This window comes from Caloenas nicobarica, chromosome 8, assembly GCF_036013445.1.
Source record: "Caloenas nicobarica isolate bCalNic1 chromosome 8, bCalNic1.hap1, whole genome shotgun sequence".
NCBI classification, from domain to species: domain Eukaryota; kingdom Metazoa; phylum Chordata; class Aves; order Columbiformes; family Columbidae; genus Caloenas; species Caloenas nicobarica.
Window position 1 is genome coordinate 28,280,852 of NC_088252.1, and position 24,065 is coordinate 28,304,916.

Sequence of the window (24,065 nt, forward strand, 5' to 3'; positions counted from 1 at the left end):
CGAAAGGAGACTTCCCTGCTTGCATCATTTTACTTTCCTTGCCCTGTCATTTATTACAGAAGATAAAATGTGTAGGTATTTGAGTCTAAGTATTTAGCACAGGTAAAACAAATTTCTACCAAACTTCTGTAAATGGTCAGAATCAAACACAAGGCCAAGCTGGCGGCTCTGTAAGCAACGGGACTTGAACGTTGTTGTTTTGCTGCTCACTGGTAAATTCAGACCCGTGAATTTGAGGTTAATCCTCATTTTACCTGCCAGCGTCGGTCGGGATCAGGGGCCTTTGGAAACCAGCAGGTGTATTTTCCAAGAAATTTGCCGTCCAGAGAAAAGCAATTTGAAGCGGCACTTTCTTCCATTACTGGCAGTTCGCTGAGTATTTTTATTAACAGTTTTTATCTTACCTTGAGATTTTGGCATAGACAGTTGCTGGGAAACGCAGCAGAATTTTTCTGGGGAGAAAATTTGCAGCATTGACAGCCTGAAACAAAAGCAAGTGGGTGGGTTGTTTTCTTCAGAAAGCAATGTCTTTTCTGCAGACTTCTTCACAGAAAAGCACTGGGGAGTTTTGTTGTTTGGGGTTTTTTGGTTGTTGTTGGGTTTTTTTAATTTTTGCTTGCTTTTGAGGTTGGTTGGTTTTTTCCTTTACAATCCTCACTACAAGCTGCACCTGGGTTCTTCAGTATAACACTGAAGCGCAGCTTAAAGTTAAGCTGCTGCTTGGCATCCCCTTGCCCTCAGCATTAGGCAAGCTGACTTAAGCTTTTGCTCTAAGTAAGGGACAATGCCATCACGCTTTCAATTAGAAAAAAAAGGTTGGGGATTAATATATTTGTAATATGCTGCTGGATTCCCATATATCTGAGAAGGGGAAGAGAGAACATTAAATTGTACCTCCAGAGGTGAGAAAAGGAGCTGGTCTGCCACTGGGAAAATAACTAAACTGTTAGAATAATTGAAGCTATTAACTGTATAATGGTCAAAGCCTTTGTGCTGCCTGTGAAGCAATTTTAAATACTTAAATCGTTAATTTTCACAGCTAATACTGCAACGCCGAGGGATGTGGCCCAGAGAAGCACAGTGGGATTTCAGTGAGCTCACAGGAGAACATTCACATTGTGTTCATTACAGACCAAAATGTTCTACGTGACTGATGTCTGCCTGAGGATTCCAACTCCTGCAAGTACCTGCTCCGAGCAGCACAGAAATCCCAGCCCTTCGCCCCCCGGCTGTACTTGCTCCAAGGTCATTGTCACTCACCTGACTCAGGCACAGCTGCAGATTAGTCTTTCCCTGTGAAAAAATACGTAATCCACCTTCAACACAAACCGTTGCAGTTTCAAAACCAGTCTTGCTATTAGTGACGGGTCTCTTAAATTAGATGCACAAAATGCTTTTATTGTGTCCAAGCAGAAGTCAAGGTCAGACTGCGTTTCTGGATATACATTCATTTACACAGACCAGAGCTGGTTGGGTTAAATACAGAAGACAACTCGGTATCAGTATCTGCTCCCGTGGCGGCTGCAGATATCCCGGAGTGCCGGGGACAGGGATACACGGGTCCCACAAATACTGTACACAGCCGTGCCCGGGCAGGACGTGCCCAACAGACGCGACTCCACACGAGTTAGAAATCGTTACCGAAATCATGGGTGCGCTTTACAAAGCAAACTCATGGTAAACATGACGTGGTTCTTGAGATGGGCAAATGAATATATCGATGCTGACTACCAACTCCCATAGAGGGATGAAATCCTCACAAAAAAAAACCCCTACCTGTTTAAAATAAGTCTTAAAAATACTACAGATTTACTTATGCCTGATTCCAGAACAAGTTAATGCAAATGAGACCTTCCACCAAAGTACATACCTGATTTTTTTCTGGTATTTGTCAGCAGCTATGTATTATATATCAGTGTCTATATCCTTAAAAGCTTATAAATATTGAAATTTGCAATAGCCATGTGTACAAGCACACAGAAGTAGAGGCAGGTTTCTATAGGTGCAAAACTCAGTGTTTTATCATGGCTTTCTTGATTTAAGGTTTATGTAGAATTAGTATTTTGCAAACAGCCATTGTTTTTATCAACCTAACATGCGTTTGGGTTTTCTAATGGTGCTCATCTGGCTTGTACGCAGAAATAGGAGCACTACACAGCTGAAATAATTGTACAGCAAGGAGCTGAGCTATCTAATTTCTAACTAATTCTCTGTCTTGCATCCTTTATTGACCTACCAACAAAATCTAAAGCATATATTGAGCATAAAAAAAGAAAACAGAAGATTTGAGCTTGCCCCTTCTATCTGTTAACCTGAAGAAACTTCATAGTTGAGATTTCCCAAATGTGGTTTTATTAAAACCTTAAGTTGTATCTGGCTTTTCTTCATTGAAAAAATAGAGCTGTACATCCTTCTTTAATTACCAAGTACCTGAAGGTTATAAATTTTTTTCTTTTTTTTTTTTCTTTACAAGTGTTTTCACAGCACAAGCATGAGGTGCTAAGAGTAAAGTAAAAATTAATGACTCCAGTCGAAGGTAAGAAAATACAAGATTATTCTTGCTTAGACGAGAGAGAGAGAGAGAGAGAGAGAGAGAGAGAGATCAACTGTGCTTTTAAATTTCACTGCAGAGTGGTAGCGACAGCACCCGTCCCGAGGGCCGGTGACGGACACGGAGCAGCGAGCCGCTGGCTGATCTCATGGCTGGGAACCAAGCGGGGCTGCGCTCCGGCGCAGAGCGCGCTCAGCCGTGCGGTCCGGGGAGCTCATGCAGCACGTTATGACCTGTAGTCCTTCTTGCTGTAGGGCTTGTTTCCCAGAATATTATCTATCTCGTTTACGATGTGGGATGTCATCTTTGGAAGGACCTGGGGGTAGAAAAAAACTTGATGGTTAAGCAAGCTTCCCTTAAAGGTTTTTCAAAATTTCAATCTAGATTTTTATCAGATGACGTTTCCTCTGGGTTTTGATGTGACAGATATTTAAAAATTCATTTAATATCTTTCTCCCTTAGAGGAAACGCTACTGCAGCGTCTTTACCCAGTGAGGGAACCACAGAGGTGCTCGTGAATGTTGCACACACAATATCGCTCAGCTGCAGGGGAATGCGAGCTGGTGGCAAGAACAGAGGAAGTTCTTCTTGTGAAAAGCAACAGAGAATAATTAAGGTAGATGCAAGTGACATGTGAATAAATCCCAACATGTCCTGGCATCATGTCCTTTGCTTTTCCAGCTGCGTTAAACCCACTGCCACCGCCCTCTTGTTGCTGGGTACCGCTATAACCACCACGAACGGTGGTAACGCACCGTAGGTTTGCCTAATTAACGTGCATAACTAGAACCGGAAGATGCCTGAAACAAAATACGAAGTTTTATGAGTCTATGAGGAGAAGGGAGGTGCCAGTGTCAAGGCGGGCTGGTGTTACCCCGGGCGCTGGGCACGGGCTGCCCGCACCTCTGCTGAGGTGCCACCGCCACCTCCTGCACTTGCCTGAATGGCTCCCAGGTTCTCGATCAGCTGCTCGGGGTTGGAAGATCCCAGAAGGACGGAGCTCACCCCCTCGTTCCTCAGGCACCAGGCTGGGAACAAAGTCACAAAAGGGTCAGGAACGTGGGTGCCACCACACGGCATTACCCCAGGTCCTAATGTCTGTCAGAGCTTCCAGCTCTGTTTGAAAATTAATGACATTATTTGTCTCAACTTTCACTTTTCTCCTCCAGCGCTACCAGGAGGAAGATGCACCAGTCAGATAACAAATGGCATAGCAGATTTTCCAGCTTCCCATCCCACCCAGGTCCCTGGCCCAGCACTTGTCTTAATTGTGGGGTTTGGTTTGTCCCTGTCACAAATCACAGGGATTCACCTCTTGGCTATTTGAACCTGAGATCGTTGTTCCAACAGATAGGTCGGGTATTTTTCAACCTTCACTCTCAGCAGCACAAAGACAATTATTAAAAATAAATAAATTAACTCTCTTTTTTAAAAAAGTAGCATTCTCTTGTGTCCGTCACCCAGCGCGCTGAACAACTGATGGCTTCTACTGGGGAGGGACCCCTGATGATGGCCCAAGATCCACTGGCTCTCCTGTCAATCCGAGCCTGATGATGATGCTGGAAACAATCTTATTTTAAGTATTTTTTAATTTCACCGCTCAAAAAAATACAAACCCCACATTATTTTTTTGTGAAGATAATGGAGCAGGGATTCTCTCATAAGGCGTGAAAATGCCATGTGTTGCTTATAGTGCGTTTTAGAGTAGAGCAGAATAGAATATTTCAGTTCAAAGGGACCTACAAGAATCATCTAGTCCAACTGCCTGACCATATTAGGGCTGACCAAAAGTTAAAGCATTTTTTGTTTTGTTCTTTTACTGTGCTCCTTGACACACGTTAGCCCCCTCCTCATGAGGAGCTGCATTACCTGCCTTCAGTCTTTCCGTGTTTCTGGCATTTTGTTCCGTAACCCCTGACAGCAAATCATCATCAAAGTGTTTTAAATAATAAATAGATCTATAGATACTGCAAAGACAAAGCCATCCTTTGTCCCATTTGAAAGGCAACGCATCTTTTTCTGTGTCACCGTTTACCTGCCTGTTGCTGACACTTAAACGACGGGAGCACCAAGAGCACCTGTTGCTTTAGGGCTCGTACGAGATTTCACCTGCACTCGTCTCGGCAAAACCCACCCTGTCTGCACCTCGGAGCCTTGCCCTTCGCATCACGAGGACGTGAGCGAGGCGGTGTGTTGGTGATGGCAGCGAAGGGGCAGTGACACCTGTCCCCATGGTCACCTACCCACGGCCAGCTGGGGCAGCGTGCAGCCCAGGCGCTCGGCGATGGGCGACAGGTCCTTCAGCTTCCCCTGCTGCTTCCTCCCCTCCTCGCTGATGATCTTCTCTTTCAGCCACTGGTAGCACTGGAATTAAATTAAATAGAAAATTTAAAGTCATTATAAACAGCTCTTAAAAAGTCTCATCCGACCCAGGAGGAAACTGAGGCTGGATAACGCGATGCTTTGTGACCCAAAGCAATCACGACAGGACCAGGATTTCTCCTGGGAGAATCCATGTCTGCATCTCTCTGGCTTCATTCAACTGATGGACCCAGCTGGAACCTGGAACCTCTTCAGTTTTATCTTTGAACCGCTGGATCCCATCAGAGTGGAAAAAAGTGAAGTATTAGCTAACTTGAGAAGATTTTAACACAGAGCCCCCCCAAAAACTGTGAGAGAACGTCTGATCTTGTTCAAGATTTACCATTCCAGATTTTAAAAAAGATAATTAAATGAGGCTGAGATTTCAGTTCTCCCAGCTCCAGATTTGAAACTTGATTCTACTTCACTCTCATCAATTAATTTGGGTCCTTCTCTGCAATACTACCTTCTTAGCTAGCTTTCACCAAATCATAATTTATTTTATTTTGGGTTAAAAAAATCACAAATGCAATAGAATACCACATTTGAAAATGCTGCCCTTTGTAAGCAAGTCAGCGTAAACGGCATTTTTCTTCTAAAAAGCATCAAGCTGAGCAAAAGCCAGCGAAGGGACATGCATTGGTCTGCTGGCACGTCGGGCAGCATTGGCTTTTGCCCACAAGCTGATACAGAACGTCAAATACCATTTTGGTGCTTTTTTTTTTTTTCCCCAAAAAATCCATGACATTGTAACGCTGTGCGGTTTTTCAAACCATTAAATTGGAGAATCGCAGAGTCATTTTGGTTGGAAAAGATCTTTAAAGATCATCGAGTCCAACCATTACCCCAATGCCATCACTGCCCCATGTCCCCGAGAACCTCGTGTCCGTCTGTCCAACCCCTCCAGGGATGGTGACTCCAGCACTGCCCTGGGCAGCCTGTTCCAATGCCCCACAGCTCTTTGGGGAAGAAATTGTTCCCAAAATCCCATGTACAAGTCCGTTTTACCCGCATCAGAGGTTTTGAAGCCACAGCAGCCGTATCCATCACCCGGGATCATCAAACGCAACAGAAACCCCAGGCTCGTGCCTTCTCGTTGACAACGTCCAGGCAAAGTGGGGGTGACGATTCCACCCTCCTGCCGACCCCCCAGCCTGGCTGCCGTCGTGTGCTGCCCCATAACCAGCTCACCGCGCCGGGGAACCTCCAGCATCTTTATAACCCAGATTCTCCCACACTTTGGAGTGCGGTTGCCGGAGAAACCGAGCTGATCTACCGACACAGCAGCACCCGGCCCAGCCTTCTCATGAGAGATCTCTCCTCCTCTGTTATTCTCCTGCTCTCGCAAAAACGGCACATCTAATTTTCTTGAACACACAGCGACAAAAAAAAAAAAAAAATACCTTTAGCGCAGCCCTTGAGGTTTCAGGGACCCCGTTGCCGTATTTCCCCGAAATGATCCCGCAGGCCAGCGGAGACCACGTCATCGCTCCCACCCCTGCCGAGAAAGAGGAGATTTTAGGAAACTGGGAGAAAGTATTGTTCCAAAAATAGGACTTCCATTTAAAAAAAGATAAAAGCAAAACAATCGCAGGTTGGTTGTGTTGCTGTTGGTAGAGAGACGTGCAGTTGGCGTTCGCCGGGAAGATGCTCCCGATGCCCTTAAGGGCATCGGGAGCATCTTCCCGGCGAACGCCAACTGCGTTTTTCATCCAAAACCAGCCTGCTCTGTATTTCTACTAATGGAATAGCCCACAGCAGTCTTCGTCTTACCTATTTTATGATACAATTCTGGCAGCTGAACCTCCACTTTCTCTCTTTGGAAAAGATGGTATTCGGCTTGTTCGCAGACGGGCGGTATCATGTTGAACTGCCTGGCTACGGAGTAGGCTTCCTGGAGACGATAAATCAGTAGATTAAAAAGTATGTCGTTAAGTAAAAAAACGTCTCGTGGGACATCACATTCCTAGAATGCATAGGGGATGAGAAACTCAAGTTTCTTTGGTCCTTGGCAAGGCCACGCGCGTTCCTACAAATGCCACGAGGAGGAGGCAGAATCGCAGCCGACCAAATAAAACCAGAATAAAACAACACCCAGTTAAACAAGCCAGGGCACCCAAACCCACTAGATCAGACTCTGCCGCCTGGAGCCGGAATTACTAAGTGCCAACACTCCCCCCCCCAAAAAAAAACCCAAACCAAAACCAACCGAACAATAAGAACAATAAAAAGAAAATTTTAAAAGCAAAAACCAACTTTACCATGATCTCCATGGCGCTCCAGCGCGACGTTCCCCAGTACATGGCCATGCCTTGATTTATTACATGTGTCATCGCTCGGACAATTTCTAAAGAGGGGAGGAAACAAACAAAAAAAAGGTACGAGACCCGCACAGTGGCCAATATTTTAGCATCAGATCATCCCAAAGCCACGTCTAAATGCCAAGTACGCTGACAAGCCTGAGCGGCTTTGCATTATGCACCAGTTTTGCTGTGGTCTCTTGCTCCGGCATGGATGAAAGAGCATTGACAGTGGGAATGTAAAGGCATTTATCCGGCAGTTGTTTAAAACCTGCTTTTAACAGCTAGCTATTGCCCACCACCGCCTCATGAGAATCTTTCTTTTAAAATTTAACACCAGAGGGCAGCACAGTTGAAAAATAAACTAAAAGATAAATTTATTTTAAAATTTGTTTACTAAAAGCATACGTTTGATCCTGCTGCTTTTTACTAGGAATATTAGGGTGCAAAACCCGGAGCAGCTCCTTATCGCGCGAGTCCCATGGTCCTCGTTTTCCTTTGGGAAGATGAATCCCATGAGGCTACACGTGCTAGGATGGGATCTTCAATTTCTGCCCATCAGACCTGTGCTGAGCAGCGCTGCCTGCTTGTGGGGGAAAAAATCTCATCAGAAACTTCAGTTTGCAAGAGAAAAAAAAAAATCATATGTCCCTCGTGGTTGCCCCCAGGGTTACAGAGCCTGGTAGGATGTCTCACTAATGCTGGAAAGAAAATAGAATAAGAAAATAGAAAAAAATTCCATTGGGATGAAAAATTCCATTGGGAGGAACCGAGGCTCAGCAGCTACACTGGGAATTTCTGACCCAACCCACAGTGACACAACCGTGGTGGGATGCGGGGCAGGGGGAGAAGCCTCGTGTTCGTCACATCCCTTGGTGACTCTGCTGTCACCTGGACAATGACTCCAGCATCGCTGTCTCGAGATCTAGACACTTTTACATCATCAGGATTCTTGTCCTATTTATGGGGAAAAAAAAAAAAAATTAAAAAAGGAGTTTGGCAGAGGGGAGACAACACTGCCAATGTTGGCGTTGCTGTGAGATGCCTCCTGCCGGCAGCGACAAGCAGCTGAAGGTGACGAAGTCTCCGTTTATCACCTGGGTGCAAGGGACACTGTCCCTGTTGCTCCAGGCTCCCGCCTTCCCACCAAAAAGGGACATTTCCTCTCGAGGGAAACGTTGGCTGGAGGAGATTTTTCCCCAGATATTGTGTTGGTTTTTTTTTTTTTATTCTTCGTTTTGGCCAAAGCCATACTTTTTCCTATTTCTAAGCATTTTATTCTCAGGCACGTACTAGTCCGACGAAGCGTCCCGTTGCCACGCCGCTGTGCGCGCCGGGCAGCGCCTCGGCCGGCCCTCCCTCCTCGGCTTCTCGCAGGGTTCAGGTTTGTGGTTTTGCTGCTCTGCCATTTAGGAATTTTGATAAGCATCTCATCACATGCCTCTTGCACATTTCAGTCCATGGCTGTTTTCATTTCTCCCACCCCTGCTCCTTTCAAGAAAAACTGAAGTCAACTCAGAAAAAAAAAAAAAAAAAAATTTAAAAAATTATCTGTATATATTTTCTTGTTTAGCTCCCCAGGGCATGGTGATGGGACGTTTGCAAGGAGCACACGCCTGGACCACTCCATCGGCCACACAGGTCACAGAATCATTTAGGTTGGAAAAGACCTTTAAGGCCATGGAGTCCAACCGTAAATGGATGGCGCACACCTGGCACCACTTAAGAAGGGGAGAATTTGTTATAAATTTAAATAAATGTTTTACAACCCAGTAAACAGCTTCCAGCAGCATAATAATAATTTTGAAGCAGCTTAAAGTTCCCTGATAGGAACCCTGTCACCTTTTCTCCCTGTGTGCCAGGGCTGTGGGCGCCCGGTCGCCGGCACGGTGACAAGCGGGGTGTCACCAGGGGACCCCAGGACCCTCCTTCCCCACAGCCAGAGCTGGAAAAGTCACTCAAGTTGAATAAAAGCATCCGCTGGCACAGCTGGGGGGATCAGATCTGCAGCCGGACTAACGAGGCACAAAACTTGCTGAAATTCAGGCAGGAGGCACAGATCCTCCCGTCACCCGCCTGCCCATGTCCCCGTGCCGGGGACCACACGGTGGCAGAGCCAGGACAGGATCATTTGTGGATGTGGGACCTCAGCGAGGACGTCCCTGGCCAGGGATGAGGAGGGACACGGCTGTCCTGGCCAGGGACCCGCGGGACCCCGCTGCAGGGTGGTGCAAAGAGCTTTGCGTGGGGTGCTCGTCTCCAGACGTTCCCTGAAGCTCATATTGCGTTTTAATTTTTAATTTAATTAATTAATTTAATTAATATTTAAAATTAAATTAAAAATATTAAAAAATTAAAAAAATTAAAAAATATAAAATAATTAAAATTAATTAATTTAATTTTTAATTTGCTCTGAGACTTTAGAGAAAGGTAAATGCGTTTCAGATGTTTAGATTAAGCAAGCTCTGCCTGCTGCTTTGGGGACCAGAGTCACCTGCAATAAAGAAGTCTGTAATAAGTGCTCATCTTCTTTTATGAGTTCTCCGTTATCCACGTCTCCCGAGGCAGCCTGAGCTGGGACGTGACCAGCCCGGGGGAGCGGGAACTGATTCTGCGCTGGCTGGGAGGGACCAGAGCAGCATTTCTAGATACTGATCGGTCGCCTGCTGATCACACAATCATTTTGGTTGGAGGAGCCCCTCAAGCTCACCAAGTCCAACCGTTCCCCCAGCCCAGCACTGCCCCCCGTCCCTGAGAACCTCATCTCCATGTCCAGCCCCTGCAGGGATGGCGACTCCAGCACTGCCCTGGGCAGCCTGTTCCAGTGCCCCACAGCCCTTTGGGGAAGAAACTGTTCCTAATATCCAATCTAAACCTCCCCTGGCGCAACCTGTGTCTGTGACGCCCACAGACACGCACACCACAGCAGACAGGACTCCATGCGAGAGCAGAGCAACCTCACCCACCTGTTTTCTTCAGAAGAAAACAAAATGGACATTCAACATTTATCCTTTGATTTATTTGGTCGTACCTTAGCACGTACAACTGCTTTATTTCACCAAGCAGCACCCTCGGTGTCGCCACGAGGAGCACAAGCAGGGGACGTTTTAGGGTCCCTCCAGGGGCAGCAGCACTTTGCTCGTGGGAAAAGCGCGGGGGCGCGAGGGGACGGAGCGGGATTGCATGTCTCGGAGGCAGCGCTCGCCACGTGTGCCAGATCGAGCGCGCAGAACCGACAGATGGTCCAACAGATGCTCGGGGATGAGAGTGGCTTAGTAGGTGAACCATAAAAAAAAGCACGAAGTACACCGAAAGAATCAACACCGCACCATTCATAATAAAAATGTCCCTTTTTTCACCCTGCTCGAAAATCTCACCGAGCGCCACAGTTGATACCTCGTGGCCAAGCTCCAGCAGTATCTGCAGCATCTTAAAAGCTGTAAAAGCCCGAGATCAGCTGCGCCGCACGGGAAATCTATCCAGCACCACCTCGTTAGGTGACGACTGACTGAGCAGAGAGGTCGTTCCTCCCCCTGAGATACAACATGTCATGTTCCTCGACCTCATCAGCTCCTACAAAATCTGCACCGGTCCTACAACCCCAGCCCAGCTCCCCGGACCCGCGGTGGCTGGCGCGGTTCAGCCGGGACGGTGATGCTGCCGTCCCCCTGGGTTCGTGCTGGGTCGTACAGCTCCATGGTCGTTAGGAAAACGAGCGTCACGACGGCTGAAAGTCAAGCCAGGAGCTTTGGAGGGGCCTGTCAAGCTCCAGGTTTGTTTGATTTCCGTGTCCTCATCCCTGACAGCTCCTGCAGCCGGCAAGTCTTTCTGCTTGCTATTTTTTATTTAGCTGTGAAGCTAATCTGCTGCCACGGTGTGAATGGGTGCGTTAACTCCCCTGGGAGAAGAGAAGGAATTGGAACTGGTGCCCATTAAATAGGGCACTAACCCCAAAATATATCGCTGGAGGGTCCTGGATAACTGGGCTACACAGCCACGCTACCAAACCCGCATTTATGGGTATCAGCAATTATGAAATGTAACTAAAGCGCACAGAGAGTCACAGATCTTGCAGGTTCCTAACGTTGCTCCCTGTATTATTTAACAAGAACCATTCCCCCCCAGGACCGAGGGGCAGCTGCAGCTGCTCCCTGTGCCGGGGGGACCCCACTGTGTCCTGGGGGTCACGTCCCCGCGTGTCCCCTTGGCCGAGCCCACCAGGGACTCAGGTTGCGCTGCTCATCCTGCGCTCGGGGCAGCGGACCTTAAAGTTGGCCAATTATTTCTTGTTTCTGACCATGCATTGGGTCGCAACCCTGGTTTTAGCACCAGGAGAAACGTGCTATGCAGGCAGCCCAGGGGATGGGGACAAGGACAGGGACAGCAGCGCTGGCACGCTCCCCCATGGAGAGCTGACCACATCGGGGTGGGGATATACAGGTTTCAACCGACACAAAGAGACCTGCCTTAAACGCAAACACAAATCCACTTTATCTGAAGGAATCAGGAAAAGGAAATAAAAAACCAAACAATGTTAAAGCCACCACTGGGACATAAAAGAAAGTTCAATTTCCTTCCAAGAGATACAAATGCATTCCGTTGAAGTGTAAATATATAGGGCTCCTGGTGATGGTGGGCTCCAGGGTGTAAATATATAGGGCTCCAGGATATCACAAATGAGATATTTCATATATAAGCTGAATATTTAATAAAAAAATCACTTTTCATTTCCTACCATCGTCAGTCTGAGCCTGTAAGCCAGGATCAGCCACGTTAAAATCTTTAATTCAAGCTTGCACTAACCTTCCATGGGGGTGTTATTGTCTGGCCGGTTTGCGAAGACGACGTCCACGTACTCCAGCTGCAGCCTCTGCAGAGACGCCTTGAGCCCTGGGGACAGAAAATAGAGACCAGAACCGCACGGTCAGAGCCGGGCAGGAGCCCACAGCTACAGAACCGTATTGGGAAAAATAGAGCTCGTTATATTTATATACATATCTACTATATATACACACAACCGCAGAGAAGGAAACTGCAGAATATTGTCCCACATCGAGGCAGCAATACTAAGAAAACAGCAGTTTTGCTGCATGCAGAGTTCCTCCCCTTCCACTAGATTTTTTTTTTTAATTTATTTTTTTAATGAAGCTGAGATTCGGATGGGAACCGACACCGGTTGCCAAGCGTGTCCACGGCAGCTGCCAGGGACCGACTTCAGGCTCCGCTGTTGTTCGCAGTTAATTTAATCTCAATTATATCATCACGTCGGTGCTGTCCCACCCAACAAAGCCCTGTCCCAAGGGAACCTTCCCAAAACACCAGCCTGGAGGGGAGCCTGGGGGTGGTATAGGAAACAGATAAAGCTCCAGGGAGGGTTTTAGCCCCTCTGCAGGGTACACAAGCTATGCAGGAAGAGTTTTGCAGAGCAAGCCAAGGCAGCGTTTTGCAGCTGCAGTGCAGGACTGGCCAGGCTGCAGCAGCTTCTCCAGGAGGATCTGACGGGAAACGGCATCAAAAGCCTACAGATATATATACACACACATATATGTGTGTGTGCGTGAGAGAGAGAAAGAAGAGGACTTCTAACACTTATTTTCTCTGAATCTTCCCAGGAACAAAATGTTTTAATGAATGTTCATGAAGAATGAGCCAAAATAGAGCAGTCTGAAAATGTTCTCTGAATTCTGGGATGAAAAACATGGCCATTTTTACCAAATGTATTTATAGAAAATAGCTAACATTGACCTTAATGTTATTTGCTATGTGTTCTGTGAAGTTATTTCAACTGCTGCCAGTATTTTTCTATCGCTTCATGCAGTAGCTCCACAAGAAGCGGCACGTGGATGGGCTGGGGCTGCAAGGGATGTGGCTGCAACTTCCCGAGCGCCTCTGGGTCCAGTGTCACCAGCAGCTGGGATATCACCTCCCGGGGGGTTGTTCCAATGGAAGTGCAATAAAATGTTGCTAAAAAAAAAAACCCAACACATACCAACTTTCTCCAGCATTACCCTAATATGGAAGTCATAGAATCATAGAATAGCTTGGGTTGGAAGGGACCTTCAAAGGTCATCTGGTCCCACACTCCAGCAGGGACATCTTCAACTTGCAAATACTAAATAACAAACTTTTGCAGGATAATCCCAGACCTGTGAGCTGGTTATTATGAGGCAAACCCCACTGTGCTCCAGTGATGCTTGTTGTCATGGAGAAACAGGTCCTTTGAGATGGAAAATGAGCAAATTTGCATCTGGGGAAGAGGCTGTCCTGCTCGCCCCCTTTGCTGCTGGCCACATTCATCCCACCTCGCTCCCTTGGGACACTATTAGCCAAGGTGTGATATCTCAAGCCAGAGGTGGATAATATCAAGATAATAATATCTTCCATATAATCTATATTTTAATATGTACAGAATAAATCTTGGTTGTTGGAAGCTGTGGCAAATAGGTCTGGTGATAAAAGATGCAAAAGGCCAAATGCAATTTGAAGCAACCATTTCTGGTGGGCAAACCCGACTTTTTGCAGACAGATGCTCCCTTCTGCTAAGCAAAGACCAAAGGTTACCTCCTGCCTATTCAGCAGTGTGAACCGCGAACAGGCTGTCCCTCCCCTGTGCCATCCAGCCACCAACACCGCAGCAGCACACCAGTCCCATAGATGGGACAAGGGGTGATGGTTTTAAACTAAAGGAGGGAGATTCAGGCTGGACACAAGGAAGAAATTGTTGCCCTGAGGGTGGTGAGAGCCTGGCCCAGGTTGGCCAGAGAGCTGGTGGCTGAACCATCCCTGGAGACATCCCAGGCCAGGCTGGACGGGGCTCTGAGCAACCTGAGCTCGTGCAGATGTCCCTGCTCATGGCAGGGGGGGCACTGGGGGAGCTGGGAAGGGCCCTGCTACCCAAACCATCTGTGATTCTATGATTCCATTATATAGATGAGCCTGAATTGCTCTTTTCTAACCTGTCTTGGCAGCTTAACCAACCACCACTGTAAATAATTAGGGTTTATGGCATAAATCAAAGAGGAGGCTAATGACCTGAGGGCACCCAGTGCAATACAGAGAATCCCTTTTTGCTGCCACAGCCCATGCGGGGTGCTGGGTTTGGAAGGGGGCTGCTCCCCTGGGACTCAGCTCTGGGTTCCCTGGCTGGCGTCAGCATCGCTGGACGCCCCCAACAACTCCCTTCCGCACCTTTACGCCGCTTTTCTCCAAATTCCAGATTTCTGTTGAAGGCAGACCCTGGTCCCTGGGCTCCTGGCTGCTTTTCTGGGTCTGGGACCTGCTTGCGATCTGTCAGCCCCAGGGTCCTCCTGACGGGTTTGGGGTCTGCTCCAGCCCAGGCTGGCACCTCTGGCTGGGACAAGGTCACAGCTGACACTGCTGATCCTTAATATGACAAACACATGTCTTTTTGTGGGTGCTGCTCTATTTGTGCCCTGCACATGAAATCCTGTGGAAGTCCTAATTATGCCCATGGTCACTGTGCCTGGGGTCTGACCCCAACAGCCCTCCAGATAGAGCCAGATCAGGTGAAACACTCATCTGTGTAGAAAAATGTATGTGCTCTTGCTACCTTTCTACAATAACACAGCCAAGAGAATAAAAAAAGCAACGAGAAGGAAGGCGAGGAGCATGTTAGACCCAGCAGAGACCTGGGTGAATAAATCCCGACAGATGAACAAGGTTGTGCGTAAGGCAGGGGCATCACTCAGAGGGATGCAGAACTGGAGACAAGGAGCTGGCCAAGGGAACATACCCTAAAATCCATCACCTGAGAAGCAGCAGCACTGAGAGCCGAGCACACCCCCCCACCAGCAGCACGGCTGATGGGACCTGGCTCCACTCCAGCCGCTATTTCTGCCGCCTGACATCATGTTCTGCATCCTCATCCCTCCCTGCTCCGAGGGAGCCCCATGGCCACGGCCACCTCTGCTGAGCATGGCCACACGCTGCCACCGACTGTCCTCCGGGAAAGAGCCGCCGCTGTATATGTACCCCCCGTATATAGCAGCAGAGCAGCTCAAGACCAGCCGAGCCTTCCCGCCGCGGGGACCGTGGCCCATCCCGCCGTGGCAGCGGGGATCGGGTCCATTCTCGAGGACAACGGAGCAAAAAAGCTGCCAGGACCCCCCCACAAGGCAGCAGGCGATGTAACCCCGATTGCTGCGGGGAAGCGATAAATATGCGGGGGACGCACATGCAGCCAGCCAAGGACAATGGGTGTGCTTATTATAGCAAAAATAACGAAAATACTATTGCAGCACAGAGGTGTAGTGGAGAAGGCTTTTTGTGTGCAATGCGTTTGCTCACACTTTTTGAGAAAAAACAGAATAATCCTTTGTTGCATTTTAGGCACGGCCAGACCACCCTACTCTGACACATACCTTCGATGATGTGCTTTCTCGAAAGCCCTCGTTCCGTTTCAGCTCTGCAAAGGAAAAAACAGGCACATAGCTGTTAGAGGTCTCAAGCACTAACAATCAGGGAGCAATAATTTTGTATTTTGGTCTCAACATCCCCAAAATGAAGTTAGAGCTCATACAACAGGGAGACCCTGCAGCGCTTGGGTTCCCAGTCTCGAGGACAACAGCATCTGGGCTGAGCAACACCGCTGTTCGCCAGGTACCAGCCTTGATTTGGATATTGCCTGACCCGGCCCCACCGTTCACATATAAACTAGATTCAGAGGCCACTCTCGGCTTCATAATTTTTCTTTCTGACGGTTTGATTTTGTCTGTGACTCCAACACGCCCGCCGTGCACAACCAGACACAGAGCCACCTCACCAGAACACGGGGCAGGGTCTTAGTTACATCCCAGCTCTCCCAGGGGAGCTGAGGACTGTGTTGCACCTCAGCTTCAATACACCATTAAATAACTTCAGTGAAATGGGGGGAAAAAGTAATTACAATTATTTGCATGCCATCTCTGATGAAAACCTCGCAGAGACCAGCTTGCGGCCACCTTCATGGTTTGTTTGGGTTCCTCCTTAGACATTCCGGTAGATTTGAAAAAAATCCACGTTGACATTTTGCTCTGAGGCCAAAATCCAGGCCTCGGTGGAAATGAGCTGAAGGAAGGCACAGGGGCCGAAAAGCGAAGCTGGTTCCATCTCGGTACCCAGCCGCGGAAAGGGAACAGCACCCAGCAGCAAACCCCATCACCAGGACACTTACTTGCCACCCCAGTACAGTTTTGTTGTTATGACCAGACTGGATCTCCTGCAAATGGAACAGAAAAATCATTATTGTTAAAAAAAAAAAGTACAACTTAAGAAAGCAAGCCGGATGCTGCCCATGGGCAAGCGGCAGCTCCGGCTCCCGCAGCCGTGGCGGGTTCTGCGGCCCCGGGCTGTCCGTACATCCCTACAACCCTTTTTACAGCAGGTCTAGAGGCCGATTCTCCTCCCACACTCAGGTCTGCCGACCACGGGCTCCTATCTGGAAACTGAAGCTAATTCCAGTGAAGTGACCAAAATAAGATGTATATTTTTAATCATGGAGTAAGCAGTCTCCAGAGCCCTCTACCAAGCGCTCCGGTGCTGTTCCCTCCTGGCATCCAAGACAAGCACTTCTCATTATCACCCAGCATTCCTGGAGTTATTAAAACCCCAAGAGTGATACAGTAACTGAATTAATCTATAAATTCCAAGGTGGTATTAAATTAAAGATTTATCATTTGCAAACTACCTTGCTGCATAACTGTATGCGTACAACACAATTTTTCCAGCTTTTGCAAGACTCAATTTTTTTTTTCTTCCAGTTTCCAGAATATGCCTTACTGAATAATCATGCCCCTAACACAGGGGATACTGATTTTGGTGAAAGCACCGCTAGGACCTACTCTTCAATTGAAAGCTGGATATGGCACACACGGGCGGTCTTTAAAGATTATGTAAATGTTCTTAAAACTCCACAACATATGCTAATGTGCATCACTTAAATCAGGTATCATCTCCTACCAGGCTACCCAAGACGAAGGCCCATCACAGCTTTGCATTGTTAATGCTCAGTCTCACGCACGCAGATAAGGAGCCGGCACACACAGAATCTCTCTCGGAACGCTGTGCACGGAGAAGATGGTGGGTCTGCTCCGGAGCTGCGTTCACTGCTGTGCATGGCAGTGATGGCCTCACGCAAGAGCCGGGGCAGCACCGCAGGCTGGTGTGCGCTCCCAAAAAAACCGGGAGAGCGTTTTCATTTGGCACGTGAAAGGTCCGGCTGCTCCGTGCACGGCCCTCGCACCCGCCAGCTCCCGCTCCAGCATCCCCCAGTGTGAAAAACCAGGAGGATTCTCATTTCCCCGGGGGTCCCGCTGGTTTGGGGGGCAGTACCGTACCTCCAGCCCTTCTTCTTCAGGATGTTTCCCAGGATGACCTCAGCCCTGCCGAAGAGAGAGAGCCCGCGTGAGGGGGACAGGATGGTGCTGGGTGCCAGGTTCACCATTGCAGCTGCCATTTGTGTCAGCTCCCCTGGATGACACCAGCCTGCAGCACCATGCTCCGCTCTGGCCTCCCTTCCGTGGGTGACAGTGACCCAGCGCCAGCTGGGACAGGGTGGCCAGACAGCCCAGACACGGGGGACGGTCCCCTCCATCCACACAAAGCATCTCGTCCACCCACCACCCTGGGGACAGTCCTGACCCCCTGCCCTACGTCTGCTTGAACTTGCTCCGGGGCGGCAGAGCCACTTTGTCCCCACGGCGGGGACACGATGTCCCAGTTCACCTTCTGCACTGAATACAAAGCTGTATAAATCAGGCAAAGTCAAACACATTATGGATGGGTGTTTTTTTCCCCAGTCCAGCAGTGACACTGAGAGCATTAGCTCTGCCGCAGCGGAGCGGTTCCCGTGCCGGGAGCTGTCACTGCCACAGCCCATCCATCACCATTAAGATACACACCGACTTTTCACTTATTCAGGACATTTTTCTCCCTGTGCCAATGGCAAGTGACACAACGCAGGCTTCAGCTGGGCGCAAGGGAGTTGGTTTTAATTTTTTAGATTTTTTTTTTTTTTTTTTTAAGAGCGCTCCAAAACGAAAGGTTTTTCTGTGTTGCCTCAGGGAGAAGGGGGATTCCCCGTCTCCACCAGAGCCCCATCCATGGCGGTGACACACGGATGACGGAGGCAGGCAGGGCGCCCCCAGCACTCACTTGCCGGCCGCGTACACCTCTGCTGTGTCGAAGAGGTTGACGCCGCTCTCATAGGCGATGGTCATCAGCTGCTCAGCCACCTCGGGGAAGCAAAGACAGAGACGTGAGGGGTGACAGTCCCCAGCCCCAGCAGCTCGTCCCGCACAGGGAAAAGCCCCTGAAGATGCAGCAAAGGGGCTTCAGAGGGGCTGAGCATCCCCTGCCTGGCGGTGAGACCCTTTGCCGGGGCATCCGCGGGTCTGTGCGCTGGCCCAAAAAGCACCAAAACACAGATTTACACCAACTTCCCCCTGACTCACCCTGGCAGGAATTAATCTCTTCTCATAGGAAAGTCCTGGGCTTTCTAATAGGAAAGCAGCCAAGAATTTAATAGGGTTATAGAAGATACTCTGCAAATCTGTGGAGTTTAATACAGAAAGAATATATCCATGGTAAGAGTTTAATTTTTTTTTTTTTTTTTGGCTACCTGACAGGCTGTCCTGCAGCTCTCCAGCATATTTCACAAGGTATTTAAACAGCTGAAGGTCGTTTCATGTGATCCGCATCAGATCCCCAGGAGTCCCTGGGGGATTCTGCACCCAGAGGGACCTGCAGCTCGGTGCGGGGGACAGGTATCCGGCCAGGACACCCGTGCACAGCCACCGCACTCGGGTGGGATGTGTTTCAGTCCTCTTTTTCCACCCGTGAACACTTTGCACTGATTTATTCTAAACAAGGAGGGCAGGAGAGCCAGGGAGCACATTTCTAACTGAAACAGGTCGTGTCTTGCCTCACCCTGCAGCGCCAAGAAATGGGAATGAACGCAATGATCCGCCATCAGCAAGAGAAATACCAAAGATCAAGTGACTTAAAAAGGAAAAAATCCTTTGAGTTCAGACTCCTGGGCTGTTTTTCTTTCTGCAAAAGTTATTTTGGGGTTTCTGTCGTGTACTAGAGGGAGGATGCTCTCCTTTCGACAACCAGCATCCGTACCTGGGATGGGGAGAAACACACGTGCTGCCCAACACTCCAGAGGATTATTAACCAAGATGAAGAGCCATCTGGTACGGACGAGAGTGTGTAGGAAACCCCAGCTCACTTTCATTTGTTTCATCTTATTATGTAAAAAATAAATCATCAGGCAGCTCCTTGCAAGCCAAGCCCCTGCCTGTATTTGTGACTGTTGCTGATTACATGCACGACGCAAAAATCATTCCCAACTTCTGCACCAGGAACGGTGCCGCTGCCAATGGTGAGGATGGAAAAGAAGATCGCTTTAAGGGATAGATGGGTCTTCTGTTAAAGCTGATCTCTGGAAATGTCAGATTCATTAAGGTTTTTTGTAGCAGAAGCGCAAACTTTCTTCTGCTTTGTATACTATCTCTGTGCCATTTCCTCGTACAGAAACCAGCTCCTCTGATTTCAGTAGCCATGGTTTCATTTAAAAATACCTCATATTGGTTCTTACTTCATGCGTTATACTTACGCCAAGCATTACTTACCTCATCCGAGATTTGACCTCCAAAAGTCACCCATGTCCCTAAAAAGAACAAAATAATCTGTTACTACGAGAGGTTTTAGCCAACAAAAATTCACTCTACCAAAATCCAGGCTCCTTGAGATAAAACCGGTCTAAAATGGAGTTAATTGGCTCAGAGGCTGCTGCATCCCCCCTGGGGGGGACACGGGGCTGGGGACGGGTGTGCGGACCCGGGGTTGGCACATGGACCCGCTCAGAGAAGCGCCTGTAATATCCCGCGCTGCCAAAAATATATGGTTTTATTTAAATATGAAGCTCTTTGCAAAACTGAGTTTGTTTTCCAAACTTCAATTTGATAAATTGGAAAAAATTTGTGATGCTGCCAAAACCCGTCATTTAGGGAACGAAACTCTTCCTAAGCTCATGCTTCAACATTTAGCATCATACCAGTCAAAATCAGAAAACAATAATTAGAAGTATTTCCATTGACACGCAGTATTTAAAACCCCTTCAAAGTGACTTTTCCCCAGGAACTTTTCCATTAAGCCAACGTCTACCACTGGCGCAGCCGATGAGCAGCACATCCACGAGCTGGCCTGAAAAGCAGATGCAGTTTAGACTCGGTTGCAGACTCTGGTCTATTATTAGGAAAAACTTGGGACATTATTTCTTTATGACCACTGCTTAAAAAAGAAAAAAAAAATATCCTGTGGTGGAAACAGTGTGTGGGTTTAACTGGGTATTCCCAAACTATTTGTTCTATTTTTTTTATATATATATATATAGATAGATATCTATATATATGTAGAGAGATATATATCTATTTATCTATACATATCTCTATATCTATCTCTCACTCTGGCAGAAGTTGCTCCTGCCCGACTTATCTGGCCTTGCAGAACACCCCGGAAAGTGATGCTGTGACAATACCGGCTCCTTCTGCCACCTCGTCACGATGTCGCTTTGATCTCCAGCACAACTTTTCCCCACGCTTCTCAAGACCTACGCACCAGCTACGTACAAAATTACTTGTTACTCATTTAACTGGTGGGTCATAGCTCACACAAAATCCTCCAGAATTTAAAATTCTGCCTCATTTTGTCCCTCCATAGGGAGGGCAGAGGGATTCAGCCCCTGAGTCGGAAAATTTGACGCAATTTGAGCAAGACGGAGGAGAGATCCTGTACCAGGGATCCGGGCTCTGATGCTGCTAAAGAGAAAAAAATTAAATTTTGCCTGCCTGCTTGCACTTGCAAAGGGCCTGGTGCAATAGATACGCAAGTGCTCCCACTTCTTCATTAAAAATGTATCGGTAGCTCGTTGCTCACAGCAAGGGTGGGAGATGAACCTGGAGCAGGAGTCGGAAAGTGAAGAACGTTCCTGCTGCTAAAACTCGAGATGCTTTGATCAGTCCCTGGGTAAAAACACAAGAAGAGTCGGCCCCGTCAGGAGAATCTCACTCTCTTCCCCTCAAAAAAAGGTTAATCAGAATTTTTTTTATACATCAGGTTTCTTTGAGTACAAATAAAGTTATTTTTAAAGATGAGTGTGCACTGTGTGTTGATACTGAAACTCTCAATTTCCTGCAGAATAGCCCGAGCTCTCCAAAAGCCAAGTTTTCACTGATTGGAAATGTGTAACACAGCTAATGCTTCCAAAATAAAAAATGAGCAAAGAACACATATTTCTTACTCATTTTGCATCTCTATAAGGGCAATAATCCAGCAACAGCAGCACCCGCCAAGCCCAGACCACCCCCCGGCACCGTGCTGGTTACAGACCCTGGGGAAGGGACTTATCCTGGGAGTAAAATGCTCTGGTACCGCACAACAAAGATAAAAATGAAAATAAGTTTCAGTTTATCATTAAGCTTCTTTATGCATATTTAAAAAAAAAATCCAAACGAAGCTCCATTTCCATGCTAAATCTTCAGAGGTGTTATTTTTACAGGAATACATTAAAATGCCTTTCTATGGAAAAATGTGTAGAGACTGTTTATCCCCAAGTGATTTTTTTTTGCTTAAGAATGCATACAGGTCCCTTTATCTCTTTAAATGTACGCGGTGACTGTGTGTAATGTTGGGTCTACCTGCCCTGGATCTGCCTCTGCTCCCAGACCCCAACGGGGGGACCCGAGAGACCTGGGACCCCCAAACAACAAGGGACACAGGGGTGGGGGATCCTCGGGGTGGTTTGGTTGAGGTTTTTTTGTTTGAGGGGTTTTTTTCCCCCGCCTTGTTCATGCGGCACCCACATCCAAAACGGTCGGGGCTGCAGCGCAGCACAGCACCCACTGCTCGACTTTGATTCAAAAAAAGAAAAAAAAGAAAAAAAACCCACCACCACAACAAAAACAACACCACCACAAACAAAAAAACCAAACACAAAAACACACCAAAAAAAAAAAACCGCCCACCAAAGCACACCAAAAAACCCCACTCCAGCAAGCGCAAGGCACACTTGGCATTTCAGACAACTGAGGATGATTCACAACCTCAGCCAGCAGGAGTACTTTGAAAGAAAAATACACTAGAGAAATAAATATATATATTTTAAAAGCATTACTTTTTCCCTTACCAAGTCACTGTGTTTCTCTCGTCTATCCCAATAAGCTGTTTACAAATGCATCCCCGTGGCACCGGCAAATAAATCTCCCACGCCTGCCTCTCACGCTGTGCCCTCGCACTGGGAAGCAATTTCCCAGCTGGATATCCTCACCTTCCCCACAGGGATTTCTATATTAAACCCAGATTTGGCTCCGTTTCCACCCCAGCCCAGAGCCCGGCAAGGTGTGATTACCGCTGGGTTCTTTGCTGTTCGCAAAATCCACCGCTCAATAATGTCCCTGCCAGCAGATGTGTCACCTCTGCAGGATAAAAAAAGAAGAACTCCTGGGTGAAAGCCAAAGCTTTGCCTCCTGCCAGGACACTTTTCTCCCTGGTTTGCTCCTGGCGAGGACGATGCCACGTGGAGACCCGGCACATGGGGCTGGAGCCTCCGCCACCAGCCCAGCAAACCTTCGGGGTTGGGTTGCTCTCGTGTGCTGGGTTTGCAAAAGCTTTTCCCCAGAGCAAAGCAACTGAGGGGCAATGGCAGAAAACATCTATTTTTGTACCCGACTGCAAGCATGGGGTATCCCACCAGGGGAGGTTTAGATTGGAAATTAAAATAATTTGGGTTGAAGGGACCTTCCCAGATCCCCCAGTGCCCCCCCTGCCATGAGCAGGGACATCTGCACCAGCTCAGGTTGCTCAGAGCCCCGTCCAGCCTGGCCTGGGATATTTCCAACCTTTTAGAAGGTCTGTTCTCAGGTTTTGTCCATGGAATTGGATTTTGGGATGGCTGTTTTCACTCTGCTGCTCATTTCCAGGGAGTGTGGGCTAATCACCTTGTTGCAGGCTGTCTCAACACTTCATAAAATAAAATTAAAAAAAAAAAAAAAAAAAACAACAGGCAGCCTCTACAGGCAGAATTTGCTTTGAATTAACTACAAGAAAAATGTGCTGTTATTTTTCCCCTGCATCGCAGTCATATTTCAGAACCAGCAACACAGAAACAACCTCATGCCAGTCCGTGTCTATTCAGGGTTAGACTAGCAAGGTCATTCGCTTAAAGCCTTGCCTGGAGCTGGGCTTAGCCCTGGGACGCTGCAGGGCGGCAGCGGTTGGAGCAGAGGGCGGCTCAGTAGCCCAGGAGCAATGCTCAGCCACCGCCACAACCACCCTTCCCCGATATCTTTATTTGTGAAACACGCTGCTAACGCACCCGACCTCATGTGCTGGCTCCATGCTGCTCACGCTGCGAGCGGCACCCAGCAAATGAATTAATTAGAGTGTGAGCTGGGAGAAGCAGGGCTTAATTAATGGGTGCACATTGCTTTTGCGCCGCCAGTTGCTGATCTCTGTCCTGCTGTGCGTCTGTCTCCACTTTTTCATGCTAGAGGATGAAGCACACTCCCACCTCGCTGAGATTTTGGAAGATTGCTGAGCCTTCAGAAACTTTAGTAAACCTTAAATTAGATTTTCATCCAGCAGAGAGTTTAGGGAAATGCATTTATCTTTTAGGGAACCGAGAAGGAGAAGCTATTTAGCAAAGCCAGAGGAGCCAGTGCTTGAAGCAGAGACCTGACGGGTCTGTGGCGGGAGGATGAGGAGAAATACCTGCACATCGAGAGAAGGTAGCAACTGAATTCCAGGCTTTCCAGTGCTCCTCTCCCCAATTCCTGCACACCCCAAGGGCTGCG

The 24,065-nt window shown here is 48.0% G+C and overlaps 1 protein-coding gene across 3 annotated transcripts in view; it reads right to left on the reverse strand.

The window, feature by feature from the left end:
* Window positions 1-1,409: 1,409 nt before the first annotated feature.
* The window catches only part of KCNAB1 (potassium voltage-gated channel subfamily A regulatory beta subunit 1), a 65,794-nt gene continuing 43,138 nt past the window's right edge, over window positions 1,410-24,065 (reverse strand). For all 3 annotated transcript variants that reach the window (XM_065639723.1, XM_065639724.1, XM_065639725.1), the window contains exons 3-14: window positions 19,845-19,882; window positions 18,364-18,443; window positions 17,547-17,591; window positions 16,385-16,429; window positions 15,594-15,637; window positions 12,016-12,102; window positions 7,174-7,259; window positions 6,686-6,806; window positions 6,316-6,410; window positions 4,795-4,915; window positions 3,491-3,579; window positions 1,410-2,867 (exon numbers count right to left, since the gene is read on the reverse strand). In XM_065639723.1, coding sequence (XP_065495795.1) covers window positions 2,778-2,867; window positions 3,491-3,579; window positions 4,795-4,915; window positions 6,316-6,410; window positions 6,686-6,806; window positions 7,174-7,259; window positions 12,016-12,102; window positions 15,594-15,637; window positions 16,385-16,429; window positions 17,547-17,591; window positions 18,364-18,443; window positions 19,845-19,882 — 941 coding nt within the window. In that variant the 3' untranslated portion in view covers window positions 1,410-2,777. The remainder of the gene's footprint in view (window positions 2,868-3,490; window positions 3,580-4,794; window positions 4,916-6,315; window positions 6,411-6,685; window positions 6,807-7,173; window positions 7,260-12,015; window positions 12,103-15,593; window positions 15,638-16,384; window positions 16,430-17,546; window positions 17,592-18,363; window positions 18,444-19,844; window positions 19,883-24,065) is intronic.